The sequence below is a fragment of the Macaca mulatta genome, chromosome 6 (assembly GCF_049350105.2).
Source record: "Macaca mulatta isolate MMU2019108-1 chromosome 6, T2T-MMU8v2.0, whole genome shotgun sequence".
In the NCBI taxonomy this organism is placed as follows: Eukaryota; Metazoa; Chordata; class Mammalia; order Primates; family Cercopithecidae; genus Macaca; species Macaca mulatta.
Genome location: NC_133411.1, coordinates 165,822,501 through 165,841,749, shown reverse-complemented (window position 1 = coordinate 165,841,749; position 19,249 = coordinate 165,822,501). Strand labels below are relative to the sequence as shown.

General features: G+C 41.6%; 1 protein-coding gene across 1 annotated transcript in view; it reads left to right on the top strand.

The window, feature by feature from the left end:
- The first annotated feature begins 8,765 nt into the window (after nt 1-8,765).
- TIMD4 (T cell immunoglobulin and mucin domain containing 4) overlaps nt 8,766-19,249 on the top strand; it is a 42,721-nt gene continuing 32,237 nt past the window's right edge. Inside the window, exons 1-2 of the mRNA XM_002804596.4 lie at nt 8,766-8,914; nt 17,354-17,695. Coding sequence (XP_002804642.2) covers nt 8,857-8,914; nt 17,354-17,695 — 400 coding nt within the window. The 5' untranslated portion in view covers nt 8,766-8,856. The remainder of the gene's footprint in view (nt 8,915-17,353; nt 17,696-19,249) is intronic.

Sequence of the window (19,249 nt, the reverse complement as noted above, 5' to 3'; positions counted from 1 at the left end):
GTGAATGTTCATTCCTTTTCTATTTCCCTAGCGCCTAGGTTGTGAGCTTATTGAAGGCAAGAATGGCTCATCTGATATGACAGTCTCAGGCGTTAGCACAGTGCCTGCACATAGCATGAACTCAATGGGTTGGCAAATGTTTTCTGTTAGGACTAGATAGCAAATATTGTTGGATTTGTGGACCATATGGTATCTGTTGCAATCGTTCAACTCTATTATTGTAGCGTGAAAGAAGCCATATGCTAAAAAATGGACGTGACCATGTTGCAATAAGTTTCTTAACAAAAATGGGTGTTGGGCTGTATATTTGGTCCATGGGCCATAGTTTGCTGACCCTTGCTACAGATGATGAACAAATGAATGAATAAAAATGAATGAATGGGATTTTATTTAATAATGCCATTCACCAGAAGCAAAGTATTGGTACTATAAAGGACTCTTTATCCAGAAAACCTGGATTCTATTTTCAGCCTATTACATAATAGTCTTTTATCTTCTCCGGCGTCTTGCCTTTATTTGTAATGGGGCCTGATAATCCCTTCTTTGTTTAAAGATTTGGAACTGTCAGGTCTGTAAAGGTAAAATCTATGCCTCATTTGTCTTTATTCTCAGGGCCTAACAGAATTCTCACGACTAAGCATAATAGGTTGACAAGCACTTGCTGAATGATTAAAAGGTTGAGGTGAGTCAGGTGTTGGTGAAGCACGTAGTTGGACCAGATAATAGTATAAACTCTTTCATTACTTATTCATTTATTTATTTTTTGAGACAGAGTCTTGCTCTGTTGCCTAGGCTGGAGTGCAGTGGCATTATGTCGCCTCACTGCAACCTTTGCCTCCCGGGTTCAAGTGATTCTCATGCCTCAGCCTCCCAAGTAGCTTGGACTACAGGCACATGCCACCGCGCCTGGCTAATTGTTGTATTTTTTGTGGAAAGGAGGTTTCGCCATTTTCCCAGGCTTGCCTGAAGCTCATGAGCTCAAGCAATTCTCCTACCTTGGCCTCTCTAAGTGCTGGCATTACAGGTGAGAGCCATGGTACCCAGTCCTAAACTCTTAAAATAGGAAAAACTTTAAAATCATCCAGCCAAATTCTCACTTTGCAGAGGGTTTTTTTTTTTTTTTTCCAGATTTAAGATTCCAAATGACTGCAAACCCAATGCAAATTGACTTAAACCCAAAGGAAATGTATTGCTTCATTGAAGTGCCTTGTTTCAGGGATTCCACTCATGTCATAGACCTAGACTTGCTTTATTTCCCCGCTTGCCTTCTGCTTGATTGATTCTTTTATGAGGTAGGCTTTCCTCGTTGGTGGCAAGACCGTTGCCATTAGCTTCCAGCTCAGTTCCTCACAGCTCAGACCAGAGGAAAATAGAGAGGGTCCTTATCTCTTAAAAGTCACAATAAACATCTCAAGATTGTGTATCCTTGACTTCATTTGAGTCAATTGCCTGTCCTTGACCAATTTCACCCAAGAATGAAATCCACGCCACCTGAACCGCGTTGACTGAGAATGAGGGAAGTCTGGTTCTCCAGAGGCAAATCTCCAAATGCAGAGAATGAAGGTGGCAAAGACATGAAATACCCAGCACTGCTTTGGACTCTCTCAATAATATGCTTTAATAAAAACTGAGCATCAAATGTTAGGATGTTTGTGAATATTCTGAAGCTTGATCTTGGACTCTAACTTAGGAAGAGACAACCAAGTTCAGTCTCTTTTTCCAGTGTTTGACTCCTCCAGATACTAGATTACTTTTAACATTTACATTCCTAAAACAAAGGAATATGTGCATTTTTAAAAATGAATTTTATTTTAAAGTAGTTTTAGATTTACAGAAAAATCAAAGATAATACAACAGAGTTCTCATGTACCATACACCTGTTTCCCCTATTATTAACATCTTATATTAGTGTGATATATTTATTAAAATTAATGAACTGGCCCAGCGAGGTGGCTCATGCCTGTAATTCTAGCACTTTGAGAGGCCAAGGTGGGTGGATCGCTTGAGGTCAGGAGTTCAAGACCAGCCTGGCCAATGTGGTGAAACCCCGTCTCTACTAAAAATACAATTAGCTGGGCGTGGTGGTAGGTGCCTGTAATCCCAGCTACTCAGGAGGCTGAGGCAGAAGAATCACTTAAACCCAGGAGGCAGAGGTTGCAGTGAGCCGAGATCATGTCACTGCACTCCAGCCTGGGCAACAGAGTGAGACTCTGTCTCAAAAAATAATGATAATGATCAAATCAAATCAAATAAATGAATCAAGATTGGTACACTATTATTAACAAAAATCAATACTTTATTTATATTTTCTTGCTTCTTAGCTAATGGCCTTTATCTGTTCCAAGATCCCACCTGGGATACTACATTACGTTTATTATTTATTTATTTAATTTAACTTTTAAAAATAGAGACAGTGTCTCACTATGTTGGCCAAGCTGGTCTTGAACTCCTGAGCTCAAGTGATCCTCCCACCTCAGCCTCCCAAAGTGCTGGGATTACAGGTGTGAGCCACCTCACTTTGCCTGTTTTCTTCATGATTCAGTGTCATGGGTTTTGAGGAGGAAGTCCATAGAGGTAAAGTGACCCTTATATTACATCATGTCAAGGGTACATATTATCAACTCAACTTATCGTTGATGTTGACCTTGATTGCCTGCCTGAGGTAGTATTTGTCAGTTTTCTCTACTGTAAAGCTACTCCTGCCCCGCCATTCCCCACTGTATTTTTTTTTGAAAGAAGTCACTAGGTCAAACCCACACTGAAAGAGTAGGGAGTTAGGCTTTATCTCCTTGAGTAGGGAGTATCTACATAAATTATTTATAATGCTTCTGGGCAGAAGATTTGTCTATTCTCCCCTACTTATTTATGAATTCAATAATTTACTTCTATCAGTATGGACTCAGATACTTATATTATACTTTGGATTATAATCCAGTATTCTTTTATTTATTTTGTTGCTCAGTTTGTTCCAGCTTTGAGATGGAGCCAAAGCTTTTTGGAAACTCTTTTAATAATCTCCTTTGCCCTTTAAAATAATCCCATCAATGTGGGATTTTCTTTTATTTTTTAAAATTTTATTTATTTATTTATTTATTTATTATTTTTAGCACTTTCTTGTTTTTACTTACTGACATTGCAGGATGCTCCAGGCTCATTCTGTATGTTTTTTGCCTCAGTATTAGGATCAGCCATTTCTCCAAGATGCCCTGGTTCTTTTCATGGGAGGATGGAATTAGGAATTAAGATGTGGGTGCTGGGTATGCTCAGTATAACCATTTTATTTTATTTTATTATTTATTTATTTATTTAATTTCGAGATGGTCTCCCTCTGTTGCCCAGGCTGGAGTGCAGTGGTGTGATCTCAGCTCACTGAAACCTCTACCTCCCAGGTTCAAGAGGTCCTCCTGCCTCAGTTTCCCGAGTAGCTGGGATTACAGGCTCACACCACCACACCCAGCTAATTTTTGTATTTTTAATAGAGACAGGGTTTTGCCATGTTGGCAAGGCTGGTCTCGAACTCCTGACCCCAAGTGATCTGCCCACTTCAGCCTCCCAAAGTACTGGGATTACAGGCATGAGCCACCACACCCGGCCTCAATATATGCGTTTTTAATAGTCAAGTTGTAAAAGGTTTATAACTAAAAAAAAATAGTGAATTTATTTCCCACTTCTTTGCATTAAACTCTTTTGAGCTTGTTCTTCTGTTTTTTACCTTCATATGACTCATAGTGTGTTTATGCTGGTATTGTCTGATTGACCAATTTGAGACACTATTTGTTGACTCCCTGTCAAGATGAATAGACTTTAGCTTTCTTACACCCCAACCCCACTTCCTCTCTACTAATTTTTCCAGTGTGGTCAAATCAAAATTATGTGTTAAGTCGGGGCACAGTGGCTCATGCCTGTAATCCCAGCACTTTGGGAGGCTGAGGCAGGCAGACCACTTGAGGCTAGGAATTCAAGACCTGCCTGGCCAACATGGCGAAATCTCATCTCTACTAAAAATACAAAAATTAGCCTGGTGTTGTGGTGCGTGCCTGTAATCCCAGGTACTTGGGAGGCTGGGGCGTGAATTGCTTGCACCCTGGAGGCAGAGGTTCGTCCCAAGTATTCCATGAAGTGAGCCAAGATTGCACCACTGCACTCCAGCCTGGGCGACAGAGCAAGACCCTGTGTCAAAAAAAATAAATAAATAAAAATAAAAGTTGTGTATTAAGCCAGTAGCCAGATTTTACATTATTATCAGTATGTAACTGTTAATATCTTTCACACTTAGCAAGTGCACCATAATTACGTTTCTTTTCTCGTACAAAATTTTATCTTTCCTGGTTGTAATAATTATCGCATTTTTTGTTTGTTTGTTTGTTATTTTGAGATGAAGTCTTGCTCTGTCGCCCAAGTAGGAGTGCAGTAGTGCGATCTTGGTTCACTGCAACCACCACCTTCCCGGTTCAAGGGATTCTCCCACCTCAGCCTCCCGAGTAGCTGGGATTACAGGCATGCGCCACTGCACTTAGCAACTTTTTGTATTTTTAGTAGAGATGGGGTTTCTCCATGTTGGCCAGGCTGGTCTGGAATGCCTGACCTCACGTGATCCATCTGCCTCGGCCTCCCAAAGTGCTGGGATTACAGGCGTGAGCCACCACGTCCGGCCTTCATTGTCTTTTTTTCTTTTCTTTTTTTTTTTTTTTTTTTTTTTTGAGACTGAGTCTGGCTCTGTCGCCCAGGCTGGAGTGCAGTGGCCGGATCTCAGCTCACTGCAAGCTCCACCTCCCGGGTTTACGCCATTCTCCTGCCTCAGCCTCCCGAGTAGCTGGGACCACAGGCGCCCGCCACTTCGCCCGGCTAGTTTTTTTGTATTTTTTAGTAGAGACGGGGTTTCACCGTGTTAGCCAGGATGGTCTCGATCTCCTGACCTCGTGATCCGCCCGTCTCGGCCTCCCAAAGTGCTGGGATTACAGGCTTGAGCCACCGCGCCCGGCGTCTTTTTTTCTTAATTTCCCAAGTATCCATCAAAAATTCATCCCACGGCTGTGAGCAGTGGCTCATGCCTGTAATCCTGGCACTTTGGGAGACTGAGATGGGAGGATCACTTGAGACCAGGAGTTTGAGACCAGTCTGGGCAACGTGGCAAAACAAAAATTTAAACAAATTAGCTGGGTGTGGAGGCATACACCTGTGGTTCCAGCTACTTGGGAGGCTGGGGCAACAGGATTGCTTGAGCCCAGAGGTTGAGGCTTTACTAAGCCATGTTCATACCAGTGCACTCCAGTTTGGGCAACAGAGCAAGACTCTGTCTAAAAAAAAAAAAAAAAAAAAAAAAATCATCCCAAGTATTCCATCATATCTGCCAAACACCTATCAAATTTATTTTCAAAATACCTAAGTACATGAGCTCATTCGTAACACTCACTACCACCACCCCAAGGCTTATTCCTCTTCTCTTCTGCCCCAGCCTGAGTTGGTTACTAAAGTAATTATTCTCCAAAGATGCTTCCCCTACCACCCCAATGAACCACACGTCCTCGTATTCACATCCTTGTATTGTTCCTTCCACTTGAATTCTCTGGGATGGCTTTATAATTTGCCTTTTGACCAATAGAATACTGTAAAAATGATACTGAATGTCACCTAAGGCTGGGTCATGAGAACCTTTGTGGATTATTCCTGAGCACGTTGGAATACTAATTTTTGAGAAAGCCAGATGCTATGTAAAACATCCAACTACTCTGAGACTGCCATACTATAAGGAAGCCCAAGTTCCCATGTAGAAAGGTCATGTGGAGAGAGAGTTGTCATTCCAGTCCCTACCTCTTCTAGCCATTCTATTAATTTGCTAGACATGTGAGTCTAGCTAAAAATGTCATTTTGGATGATCAGTCATGTGAGTGAGAAAGTTATCTTGGACAAATAGTCCAATCTAGTTTTGAGATAGCTGCAGCTCTAGCCACTGTCACCAAGTGAGAGCTACCCAGCTGAACACTGTCATCCCAGGGAATCATGAAAAGTATATTGTTCAGGCACTAGGTTTTGGGGTGGTTTGTGATGCAGTGAAACAGTTCCCCTCTAGGACTGTTCTGCAGTTTTCTTTGTGAAATTTTTCTTCCCTGGAGTTAGATGTGTTTTCTGGACCTCATTACTTTCTCTTTCCTGGTTATTTCTCCTGTTTTGCTACAGATTTCCCTTCCATAACTTCCTAGGAAAGGAAGTATGGTAAGTAAATTTTGAATCTGTGTCCAAAAAGGCCTTTATTATGCTCTTACATTTGAGAAATAGATTGTCTGGGGGTAGGATTCTAGGTTGAAAATAAATTTCTCCTCTGGATTTTCTTTTTTTTTTTTTTTTTCAGACACAGGGTCTCTGTCTGTTTCCCAGGCTGGAGTGCAGTGGCACAATCTCAGCTCACTATAACCTCCACCTCCCGGGCTCAGGCAATCCTCCCACCTCAGCCTCTGGAGTAGTTGGGACCACAGGTGCACATTGCCACACCCGGCCATTTTTTTATATTTTTGACAGATACAGATTTTCTTTTCTTTTTCTTTTTTTCTTTTTCTTTCTTTTTTTTTTGGATGGAGTCTCATTCTGTCACCCAGGCTGGAGTGCAGTAGCGCGATAGCTCACTGCAACATCTGCCTCCTGGGTTCAAGTGATTCTCCTGCCTCAGCCTCCCAAGTAGCTAGGATTACAGGCGTGTACCACCATACCCAGCTAATTTTTGTATTTTTAGTAGAGACTGGGTTTTGCCATGTTGCCCGGGCTTGTCTTGAACTCCTGACCCAAATGATCTGCCCGTCTTGGTCTCCCAAAGTGCTGGGATTACAGGTGTGAGCCGCCGTGCCCAGCTGATACAGGTTTTTACCATGTTGTCCAGGCTAACCTGGAGCTCCTGGACTCAAGTGATCCACTTACCTTGGCCTCTCAAAGTGCTGAGATTACAGATGTGAGCCACCACACTTGGCCTCCCCTCTGAATTTTGAAGGCATTCATGCATTATTTTCTAGCTTTATTGTTTGGAACACCAATGCCATTCTAATTCCGAATCCATTCAGTGCAATGTGTTGTTCTTTATCTCTAGAGTCTTTTCGTATCTTTTCTTTACGTCTGATGTTCTCATATTACATGATAATGTCTTGCTTTGTGGGGATATTTCTATTCATTGAGTTTAGTATTTGATTGACCCCCTCAATACTGAGAGTCATGTCCTTTAGTTGTGAGAGTCTTTCTTTTATTATTTCTTTAGAAATTTCCTCTCCTCTGTTTTCTTTTTTAATGTTCTGAAACAATCCTAGTCCTTTGACTTTGTAGGTGATTATACTTTCTAACAAATTTTCTTAACTTTATTTTTCAAACCTTCCATAAAATTCAGGGGTAGGTATAATATTTTTAATTTCTGAGAGTTCTTTTCTATTCTCTGATTTTTCATTTTTATAATGTCTGTGTTCTTTTTCATGAATGTAAAATCTTTCTAAGAAAATATTAGCTCTTTAAAATTTTTTTGAAGTTCTCTTTAGTGCTCCCTGCTATTTTTGTCTCTTTTTTATGTTAAATGCTTTCCTCAAATGTCTGATGATCCCTGGTTATCTGTTCATATCTGAAAGTGACACTAAAAACTAATTAAAAGTTCTGCATGCATGGCTGAGGCTTATGCACTGATGAACTTATTGAAGGAGGGTTGAGTGGTTTTGTTGGGGAACACTCAAAAATATAAATATCTGAAAATGTTTTATTGGGACCATTTAGTTTATCCAGAGATTAAATCCTCCAGTTTCCTGGGGATAGAATGGGGAAAGGATCCCTTGGTTCTGTGGGCATTCAGTGGGAAGATTCACTCTGAATCCCCCTTATTTTCATCCCTTCCCATGTTAGTCTGGCTTCTCTGGGTCTAGAACCTCACCTGATATTTAGATTTTTCACTGATACCTTCAGTAGAAGCAATGTTGAATGTTTGAGGTTTGTTGGCTGGTTACAATCAATTGAGGATTTTTAAAAATCTAGAATATTTGTGCATTCTTATATTTTCTCTCTGGTACTAAGTAGGAGCTAGCCACAGGTAGGCTTGGTCATATGGACACAGTACCCAAAGGGTCACAGGTCGAAGGACAATGTAGTGATTAACCATAATCTTTGGAATCAGGAAGTTCTGGGCTTCAGTGTCTTCCTAAAACTTAAAAAATAAATAAAATAAATTTTTTATTAAACATTTTTAAAAATAAAATATTAAGATGAGGTTTCACTATGTTGATCAGGCTGGTCTCAAACTTCTGGCCTCAAGCAATCCTCCCATCTTGGCCTCCCTAAGTGCTAGGATTACAGATGTGCACCACTGTGCCTGTCCTCAATTTTCTTTCTCCATTATTAGGGCAAGGAGGCCAGGGGACAGGGTGAGGGAGAACCTAGAATGGGAATGGAGGTAACTTTCGGTCTAACTGTGCTTTGGCCCCACGAGGAATCTACATGTAACACTTGCCAGTGTGGAGAGTCAATTGCATTTTGTGACAGGCTGTACAGCAGTTGGGACATCTGTGGCACGTGCACAGGTTATACAGGCATATTTGCACCAGCACATGCACGGATGCTCGTGCACATATAGGAAATCCACTATACACATGGACAAAGAAGCACAAGTATGTCCACGCCATCCCTCCACACACACACTAGTCACCAGGAGAAAAGGGCTCAGCACATTTCATCATGCATCGCCAACTGGGGGAAGCCATGTAGGACAGGAGAAAGGGAAGATTATGAGGCAAAAAGAGAAATGAAACTAAAGAGTCCCACCCTGTCAGCATTAACTGGGATATAAGAGGTTGGGCTTTGGATAGATAGAAAGACTCCAGGGTCCGGTCAACCATCAAAATGTCCAAAGAACCTCTCATTCTCTGGCTGGTGTTGGAGTTTTGGTGGCTTTATCTGAGTAAGTGTTCTGAAACCTTCTATGTAGAAGTTATTGGAGGACTTGCTATTGTGTGATGGATTTCCATGCACTGGTTTGGGCCTCAGTAAAGCGGAAGCTCACTTCATTTCTGCATCCCTCCCCTCTCCCTACCAGGCTTCCTTCTGTGGAGGGTCTCTGTCCTGCCTTGTTATGCAGAGGTTTATATCCAGAGACTGGTCTGGGGGTTTTAGGCTGGGGTAATTTGGGCTTGTATTAGAAATGGCAACTGAAGAAGAGACACTGAAATAAGTGGTTAGATAAATTGGGGAAAAGAGATTTCCTCTATGGGTGTTATTCATATAATCAATAAGCCAGGAGAATTTGTTCTGGTGAGAGCTGTGATAATTCTTACCATTCCCTCTGTTTTTAGAAGTGTTTGTTTGCTTTCGTTTTGTTTTGCTGGAGTGAGGCTTTATGGTAAGGTTTCTTTTCTGCACGTTGTTTTTGGGTTTTGGATGATACAAATGTACACACTCAGTTTTGGCCAGTGAAGTTCTTTGCATCCTGGTGGTATAGGGCCACGTGTTCTGGCCTGCACTGCAGCTGCGTCTTGGGCACTAACTGTTGACACTGGGAATATGTCTAAATTGCTCTGGCTCTCCCATATTTGAAATGAGAGACCTGGCTTTTTAAATGACCAGTTGTCACAATCTATGCTTCTAGGACAAGATAGTATTGAACGGCCCTTGCAGTTTTACAAAAGTCCATGTTTTTCTTTTTTTAAATGGATACATAATAACTATACATGTTTATGGGCTACATGTGTGTTACTTTGATATATACATACAATGTACAATGATCAAATCAGGGTAATTGGGATATTCGTTTCTTGAAACACTTAAATTTCTTCGTGCTGAGAACATTTCAAATGTTCTCTTCCAGTTATTTTGAAATACACGAGAAATTATTAATAACGATAGGCACTCCACTATGCTATCAAACACTAGGACTTATTCCTTCTATTTAATTGTATTTTTTCCCTTTTTCCACATGTTCTAACTGTATTTTTGTACCCATTAACCTGCCTTTCTTCATACCCCTTCTCCCCTATCCTTTGTAGACTCCAGTGACTATCATTCTATTCTCCACTTCCATGAGATCAACTTTTTTAGCTCTCATGTATGAGTGGGAACATGCAATATTTATCTTTCTGTGCCTAGCTTATTTCACTTAATATTAATAAACTCTGTTTCCATTCATGTTGTTGCAAAAGACAGAATTTCATTCCTTTTTTGTGGCTGAATATTCTACTGTGTTTATATACCACATTTTCTTTCTTTCTTTTTTTTTTCTTTCTTTTTTTGAGTCTGAGTCTTGCTCTGTTGCCAGGCTGGAGTGCAGTGGTGCGATCTCAGCTTTATGTCAACCTCCACCTCCCAGGTTCAAGCATCTCCTGCCTCAGCCTCCCGAGTAGCTGAGACTACAGATGCCAGCCACCATGGCTGGCTAATTTTTGTATTTTTAGTAAAGACGGGGTTTCACCATATTGGTCAGGCTGGTCTTGAACTCCTGACCTCAGGCGATCACCCGCCTTGGCCTCCCAAAGTGCTGGGATTACAGGCATGAGTAACTGCACCCAGCTGTATACCACATTTTCTTTATCTACTGATGGACACTTAGGTCGATTCTTTATCTTGGCTATCGTGAATAGTGCTATAATAGACATGGGAGTGCAAATATCTCTTTAATTGATTCCCTTTCTTTGGGATATATCCCCAGTAGTGGGATTATTGGATCATATGGTAGTTCTATTTTTGGTATTTTAAGGAATCACCATACTGTTTCCCATAATGGCTGTAGTAATTTACAGTCCCACCAACAGTGTACGACAGTTCCTCTTTCTTTGTGTCCTCACCAGCAATGGTTGCTTTTTGTCTTTTTGATAGTAGCCATTTTATGAAGTGTTATCTCATTGTGGTTTGGATTTGCATTTCCCCAGTGATTAGCGATGTGAAACACTTTTTCTTCTACGTTTTGACTCTTTGTATGTGCAGAAACCTTTCCAACATGGTGCATGAGAAAACACCCACATTTTAAGGAAAACAAATGTATTTCCTCATCTCTAAACACTTATTATACTATTGTCTCTGCCTTTTTTTCCTCCATAGTGCCATGCATCCTCAGGTCCCTACCTAAGTCAGGCTTTTCCTGGCTACCCTGTAGCTTCTGGACTAGTTTAGGTGTTTCTGCTGTGAGTTCTCATCCTCCTTGGAGTTCCCGCATCTGCAAACTTGTCACTGTATAGCAAATGCTCACTCACTTGCCTCTCTTCCCAGGTACTCTGCAGGCCCCATGAGCGGAGGCCAGGTCTGCTTTGTGGCTTGTTATATTCCAGCACCTAGTTACACGCCTGATACATTATAGACACTGAAGAAGCAATCTACAGGCCGGGTGTGGTGGCTCATGCCTATAATCCTGGCATTTTGGGAGGCTGAGGTGGGTGGATCACCTGAGGTCAGGAATTTGTGACTAGCCTGGCCAACATGGTGAAACCCTGTCTCTACTAAAAATACAAAAATTAACCGGGTGTGTTGACATGTGCCTGTAATCCCAGCTACTCGGGAGGCTGAGGCAGGAGAATCGCTTGAATTTGAGAGGCAGGGGTTGCAGTGAGCCAAGATCGCACCACTGCACTCCAGCCTGGGTGACAGAGTGAGACTCTATCTCAAAAAGAAAAAAAAAAAAAAAGGAAGAAAAAAACAATCTACAGAATGAAAGCAGTCCCTGTCACTTTCACTCTTTTATTTTGGGTTTGTTATGGGTTTGTTTGGATGTAAGAAAACTACCATTCGCCTTTTCATCAATTTTTTTTTTTTTTTTTTTTTTTTTTTACTGTCTTTGTCTTATCCTGGAAACTTGAGGTTTGGAGGGTTTTGTTAGGTTGAAAGTTGCAGGGGTCTATGTCTACATGTCCTGCTACTGGCAGGACACTGGTTGAGGGAGATTTTCTAATCCTGCTTGAAGGAGGCAGCACCTGGTGAGCTGTTTTTTTTTTTTTAATTTTGTTTTTTCATATGTGCCTTTTCTTTTTTCTTTTGTTTTTCAAAATTTATTTATTTATTTATTTATTTTTTTGAGACAGAGTCTCACTCCAGTGCCCAAGTTGGAGTGCAGTGGTGCAATCTTGGCTCATGGCAACTTCTGCCTCCCAGGCTCAAGCAATTCTCCTGCCTCAGCCTCCTAAGTAGCTGGGATTACAGGCACCTGCCACCACACCCAGTTAATTTTTTGTATTTTTTTTAGTAGAGACAGGATTTCACCATATTTGGCCAGACTGGTCTTGAACTCCTGAACTCAAGTGATCCACCTGTATCAGCCTCCCAAAGTGCTGGGATTTCAGGTGTGAGCTACCACACTGGGCCTATATGTGCCTTTTCTAAGATAACCAACTTAAAACAGAGTGACTGCTCAGAATCACCAAGGATTGGAGCTGGATGTACTCTTAAAAGATGCCCTTCACTCTGTAGATGGTGATTTTGAGACAGACTGGGGAAGGGCCAGCGTTGTTTAAGCTCACCAGCTAAGGAAGGAACCAAGCTGGCATAAAGACCTAACCACCATTCCAGGTAGCTCCACAGAAGTGAAACTGATTTGATATCAACAATTGCTTTACTCAGGGATACTTTTATAACAGACAGGAACCATTTTTTTGTCTTATTTCTACATTCTAATGTCCTTGGTTACACATATTAATACTTTGTTAATTTCACATGGCATTTGATACTCCTCTTTATGTGGACTTCAGAACTATTTCTGAGGTGAGTATTATCCCCTTTGCCTTGCGATAATAATGAGGTCAGGATTATCGTGGCTTTCCTCCAACAACACAAAAGCAGTAACTGGCAGAATGGGGTTTACAATGTGAGCTTAATGGCTGTTTTTCCTGCCATACTCAGTGTCTGCTTCCTTTTCTTATGTGAATTTTTAATAAGATGAGTAACACAGAAATACTCCTGGTGAAAAAATTAAAATGTTATAAAGCCGAATGCCCTTTGGACTGCTATCCCCAATTCCAATCCCTTTTCTCTGATCCTGGGGGTAATTGACACACCGAGTTTGGTGTCTATCCCACCAGACACTTTTCTGTGCATTTACTTTCAAATGTCTGAGCCCACAAAAACAAAGAAATTGGTTTATTTATTTATTTTATAAGAAGGGTTTTATATTTTATGTCTTGTTTTGAAATTTGCCCTCTTCATCATTAAATAGCTTGGAGTCTTCATGCCAATTCATTGTAGGTCTATCTCTAATGCTATTAATCTACATAGAATTCCATGGAATAAATATGCCCCAGTTTAGCCATTCCCCATATATACATTGTCCATTTCATTCACATATACATGGAGGCTGCAATAAACATTTGCAAATAAGCATCTTTGTCAACATGTGTTTTTCTAGGGTGGATAACAAACGTGAAATTGCTAAGGCATACTAGGACTCATGTATAGTGAATACTTAACAGAAACCATCAAATTTCCTCACAGTGTGGCTGTACCAATTTATACCCCCATTTCACTCTGGTTTGTCTCAGGAGGCTAAGTCCTTTCCTAAGTCCCTTCCCACAAGTGTCTTGGAACCCTGTTTACTCACACCTTGACCAATATTCAATATTATCAGTGTTCTAAGTTTTTGCCAGTCTAATGGGCAAAATTTATTGGCTGCTCCTATTTCCTTATCTATGAATTGTCTATTATGTCCTCTGCTAGTTTCTCTATTGGATCTTTTCTTTTTTCTTTCTTTCTTTTTCTCTTTTTTTTCTTTTTTCTTTTTTTTTTTTTTTTTTTTTGAGATGGAGTCTTGCCCTGTTCCCCAGGCTGGAGTGAAATGGCGTGATCTCGGCTCACTGCAACCTCTGCCTCCCGGGTCCAAACGATTCTCCTGCCTCAGCCTCCTGAGTAGCTGGGATTACAGGTGCCCAACACCACACCCAGCTAATTTTTGTATTTTTAGTAGAGACGGGGTTTCACTATGTTGGCTAGGTTGGTCTTGAACTCCTGACTTCATGATCTGCCCACCTCTGCCTCCCAAAGTGCTGGGATTACAGGTGTGAGCCACCGCGCCCAGCCACATCTTTTCTTATTATCAATTAGGATGCCTCCTTTTATACTAAGGTACTTGGGAAAATAAAATGTTGACTCTCCAGTGGAATACTTCTTATACATGTTTTATTAGTTTACCAAATATTTATAGGAACAAGATCATCTATTTTTTCTTTTTACTTTCTTGAATTTGAGGCAGTCTTGCTTTGTGGCCCAGGCTGGAGTCCAGTGATACGATCATAGTTCACTGCAGCCTCAAACTCGCGGGTTCAAGCCATCCTCCTGCCTCAGCCTCCTGAGTAGCTGGGACTGTAGGCATGTGTCACCACACTTGGCTAAGTTCATATTTTAGTAGTTATTAATTTTAGGTGCATATGTTCTATGTTGTTAACACAGCTGAGGGTGATGACAATGAACTTCTTATTTTTCTCCTGGATTCATGGGAGGCAAAACGGACTTCCCACTGCATTGACTTTTTTATTTTTATTTTTTCATTTTTTTTTTTAAGACAGAGTCTCGCTCTGTCACCTAGACTAGAGTGCAATGGTGCAATCTCACCTCACTGCAACCTCTGCCTCCTGAGTTCCAGCGATTCTCCTGCCTCAGCCTCCCGAGTAGCTGGGTTTACAGGCACCCACCATCATATCCAGCTAATTTTTATATTTTTGTAGATATGGGGTTTCACCATGTTGGCCAGGCCAGTCTTGAACTCCTGACCTCAGGTGATCTGCCAGACTCTGCCTCCTAAAGTGCTGGGATTACGGGCATGAGCCACTGTGCCCAGCCTCCCACTTCAGTTATAATCTGTGAAACATTTTCACTGTGCAAAGTGAAGAGACTAAATTCGGGGAAGGCTGCAGGCTGGTCTGAACTGGGAATGATCTTTTATCACAAGAAAAACCGGAGGTTGCAGAGAGCCGAGATTGCACCACTATGCTTCAGCCTAGGTGACAGAATGAGACTGTCTTAAAAAAAAAAAAAAAAAAGCCAGCTGTGAAAAACCCCAGAAGCACATGGTCTTGCTTACCATATGGGTGACTCTTAGGGCTCAGGGCCACCTTCTCCTAGAGAGAGGAATCCCTGGATGTTACTGCCAGCAGAGTCAGGGAGGAGCACAGCACTGCTGGCCGGCCGTGCCTTCTGTAACTTAGCCAACTAAGTCAGCAAAGTTCGTGAATGGAGAATCTCACAGGAAGGTGCCTCAGAGAAAACAATGAGCAGGGACCCAGGTACCCAAGGGGCAGCAGGGTGTGGTCTCAACAATCTGAGATCTACAGGCTGCCTGGCTTTCACTTCAATCGCATTTTAGGGGAAGGAAATGGTTTAGAATAATCTCTGATGCACAATTAAACCAACGGGCTTAACATTTTTAACAGTGAAAATGTTTTGCAGATTATCAGAGGTGAAAGTAATCTTAGAGGAGCTTGTCTAGTGGTTCTCAAACACTGGATGAGTAGTCAACTACATCAGAGTGGCCTGGAGAACTTGATTCAAGTACAAATGCACCAGCCTTCGCCTCAGGGATTCAGGCTCAGGTTTGGGCAATAAACTATGTATTTTTTAACAAGCTCCCTAGGTCATGCTAATGAGTAGCAGTGGTTAGGACACAATCATGCTTCATTTTAGAAAGGGAGAAACATTCCATCTCAAATAGCTGATGCAGTAAAACCCTCCAGAATTTTTTTTTATGGCACAGCTGCCATTTTAGATAATTCCTGTGGTTCCTTCTAGCTCTAAAATTAACAAAAATACATGATGCCAAGTGAAATAAGCAAGGCATAGAAAGACAAATGCAAGATCTCACTTATGTGCAGAATCTAAAAAAGTTAATCCCATAGATACAATAGAAAGGTGGTTACCAGAGGCTGGGGGGTGGGTGAGTGGGTGATAGGGAAAGGGAAGATATTGATTAAAAGGTACACAGTTTCAGTTAGACTGAAGGACTAAGTTTTAGTGATCTATTGCACTGCATGGTGACCACAGTAATTAATGTGTTGTATATTTCAAAACTGCTAATAGATTTTTAATGTTCTTGCCACAAAAATTTGTTAAGTTGGTAAGGTGATGGATATGTTAATTAGCTTGATTGAATCTTTCTACGATGTATATCTATATTAGAACATCACATTGTACCCTATAAATATACACAATTATTGGCTGGATGCTGTGGCTCACGCCTGTAATCCCAGCACTTTGGGAGGCCAAGGCGGGTGGATCACGAGGTCAGGAGATCGAGACCATCCTGACTAACACGGTGAAACCCCGTCTCTACTAAAAATCAAAAAATCAGCTGGGCGTGGTGGCGGGCACCTGTAGTCTCAGCTACTCGGGAGGCTGAGGCAGGAGAACAGTGTGAACCCGGGAGGCGGAGCTTGCAGTGAGCTGAGATTGTGCCACTGCACTCCAGCCTGGGTGACAGAGCGAGACTCTATCTCAAAAAAAAAAAAAAAATATATATATATATATATATAGAGAGAGAGAGAGAGAGAGAGACACACACACACACACACACGCACACACAATTATTATTTGTCCATTAAAAATAAATAAATAGTCCATGAACTCCACCTAACTTCATATTATCTAACAGCAAACAAATAGTCCAAAGCAAGTAATTTCCAATTCTAGTTATTTCCACTGAAAGGAGAGAAGGAAATGGAATACAGTTTTACAGCCTATCTTTTTCTCATAGCACTCTCTGGATTAGGAGACCCATTTGAAGCTTTTAAGTCTGATGTCCACAATATCTACTTGTGGAAAACAGCCCACCTGATTATATGAATAAGTGAAATTGAGTTACAAGGTCAGGATTTTTCATGTGAGAGTTTACTGGTTAGTGAATGGAACTCAAATTGGAGTATTTAAATTAGCAAAAAGGTCTTGCCATGGTTAGAGATTGAAGTGGTCACCTGGCACCACTTGGGGGATAGAATCATGTGGAGTTAGGAGCACAGGAGAACAGCAAGACACATCAAAACTTATGCTAAAGAACCACATAAGCCGGGCAACATGGGAAACCCTGTCTGTACAAAAAACACAAAAATTAGCCAGGAATGCTGCCATGCACCTGTGGTCCCAGCTACTCAGAAGGCTGAGGTGGGAGGATGGATTGAGTCTGGGAGGTCGAGGCTGTAGTAAGCCATGATTGCACCACTGCACTCCAGCCTGGGTGACGAAGCAAGATCCTGTATCACAAAAAAACAAAACAAACAAACAAACAAAAAAAACAAAAAAAAAGAAAGAAAAAGAGAAAAAGAAAAGAAACATAGACTATAGGTCTCTTCATCTTCCCGGAAGCATCTATTAGCACAAAAACTGTGTAGTATATTTGAGAGATTTCAGTACTGCACGACCTAATTTTCACATGTTTCCTTTGCAGCACCAGTCACTTCAGAGACTGTTGTGACAGAAGTTTTGGGTCACCGGGTGACTTTGCCCTGTCTGTACTCTTCCTGGTCTCAGAACAGCAACAGCATGTGCTGGGGGAAAGACAAGTGCCCCTACTCTGGTTGCAAGGAGGCGCTCATCCGCACTGATGGAACGAGGGTGACCTCAAGAAAGTCAGCAAAATATAGACTTCCGGGGACTATCCAGAGAGGCAATGTCTCCTTGACCATCTTGAACCCCAGGGAAGGTGACAGCGGTGTGTACTGCTGCCGCATAGAGGTGCCTGGCTGGTTCAACGATGTAAAGATAAACGTGCGCCTGAATCTGCAGAGAGGTAAGCACATGAAGGGCCTCATGTCTGCGGAAGGAGAGATTCAGTGGTTAATGGATAATGGGATCAGTGGCTGGTGGTGAAGAGGCTGGAGTTGCTTTCACGGTGAGTGGGAAGATTGAATTTGAAATAAGGTGCCGTGGCATGAAGTAGGCAAGTAAACACAAAAGCCGCCACAGAAATGAGTGGAAGGTGGAAAGGGAACTAGTGAATTACCGGGTCAATTTGAAGAGGCAGCTGCTACGTATCTAGGGGATTACCACCTTGCAGATATTTGGGTCCAGTGTTTTCAGATCTATCAATTTTTATGTGAACTCTGTTGAATTTTGCATGTTGCCAGATTTTAAAATAATAAAAAAACTGCATGAACTAAGTAAAATGTATTCAGGGGTCATCTTCAAGCAGTAAACCAACAGCGTGCCACTTCTGGCTGGGGGGGAAAGGGCATGAGATTTGGACACAGAGCAGTTTTCAGGAGCTCTTTCTTCTGTTACTATCAGTTGCTTTGGATGAAATTTGGAATATGGTGGGACTTCAAAAATTTGAGCTGCATTGAGCCTATGGTTGAAAAATGCTAACAATAATTACCTTTAGTGCTTGTCCGAAATGGAGCTTCCCAAAGTGAGCTCTGTATTCCACCTGCGTCAGTGTCACCTGGAGGATCCTTGGGCTCTATTCCTAACTGGATGGGCACCTTGGAAGACAGGAGTCTAGACATCTATATTCTTTTTTTTTTTTTGAGACAGAGTTTTGCTCTTGTCACCCAGGCTGGAGTGCAGTGGCACGATTTCAGCTTACTGCAAACTCTACTTCCTGGTTCAAGCGATTCTCCTGCCTCAGCCTCCTGAGTAGCTGGGATTACAGGCACCTGGCACCACACCCAGCTAATTTTGTATTTTTAGTAGAGATGAGGTTTCACCATGTTGGTCAGGCTGGTCTCAAACTCCTGACCTCAAGTGATCCACCTCCTGGGCCTCCCAAAGTGCTGGGATTACAAGCGTGAGCCACCATGCCCGGCCTATATTCTTAAGTTTTCAGGTGACTCTAACGCACTCTAAAATTTGAGACCAACTGATGTAGATGCTTCTAATTTAAGAACTTACATACATATTATTATGTCTTTCTCTTAAGGCAACATTGTGAGATAAAAGGTATTCCAATTTTGCAGAAGAGAGAAATGAGGTTTATTGAAGTTAGATGACTCCTACTCAAGTCTTCTCTTTTCAAGTTGGGTATAACCAGCTATTATTTTATAAAATACTTGACCTTAACATATTATGAGGTCATTTCCAAGTTCACTTGGAACAAATGGTGTCTTTCTGGTCCATTAGAGTCATGGAAATTTGGCATATTCTAGGGAGGATGAGATTTGTAGCATAAACGGTGGCTAATGAAGCTCAAATCAGATGTTTAGGGAGTGAGTGGTGTCAGTTTGAATGCATCTTTACTGCCTGAAAGAGACTATGTTCTCACTCTAGATTGCATACTTTGAGCTCACTTTTGATGAACTCGTTTACACATTCATGCAATGTTTTTGGAGCACCTACTATATGCAAG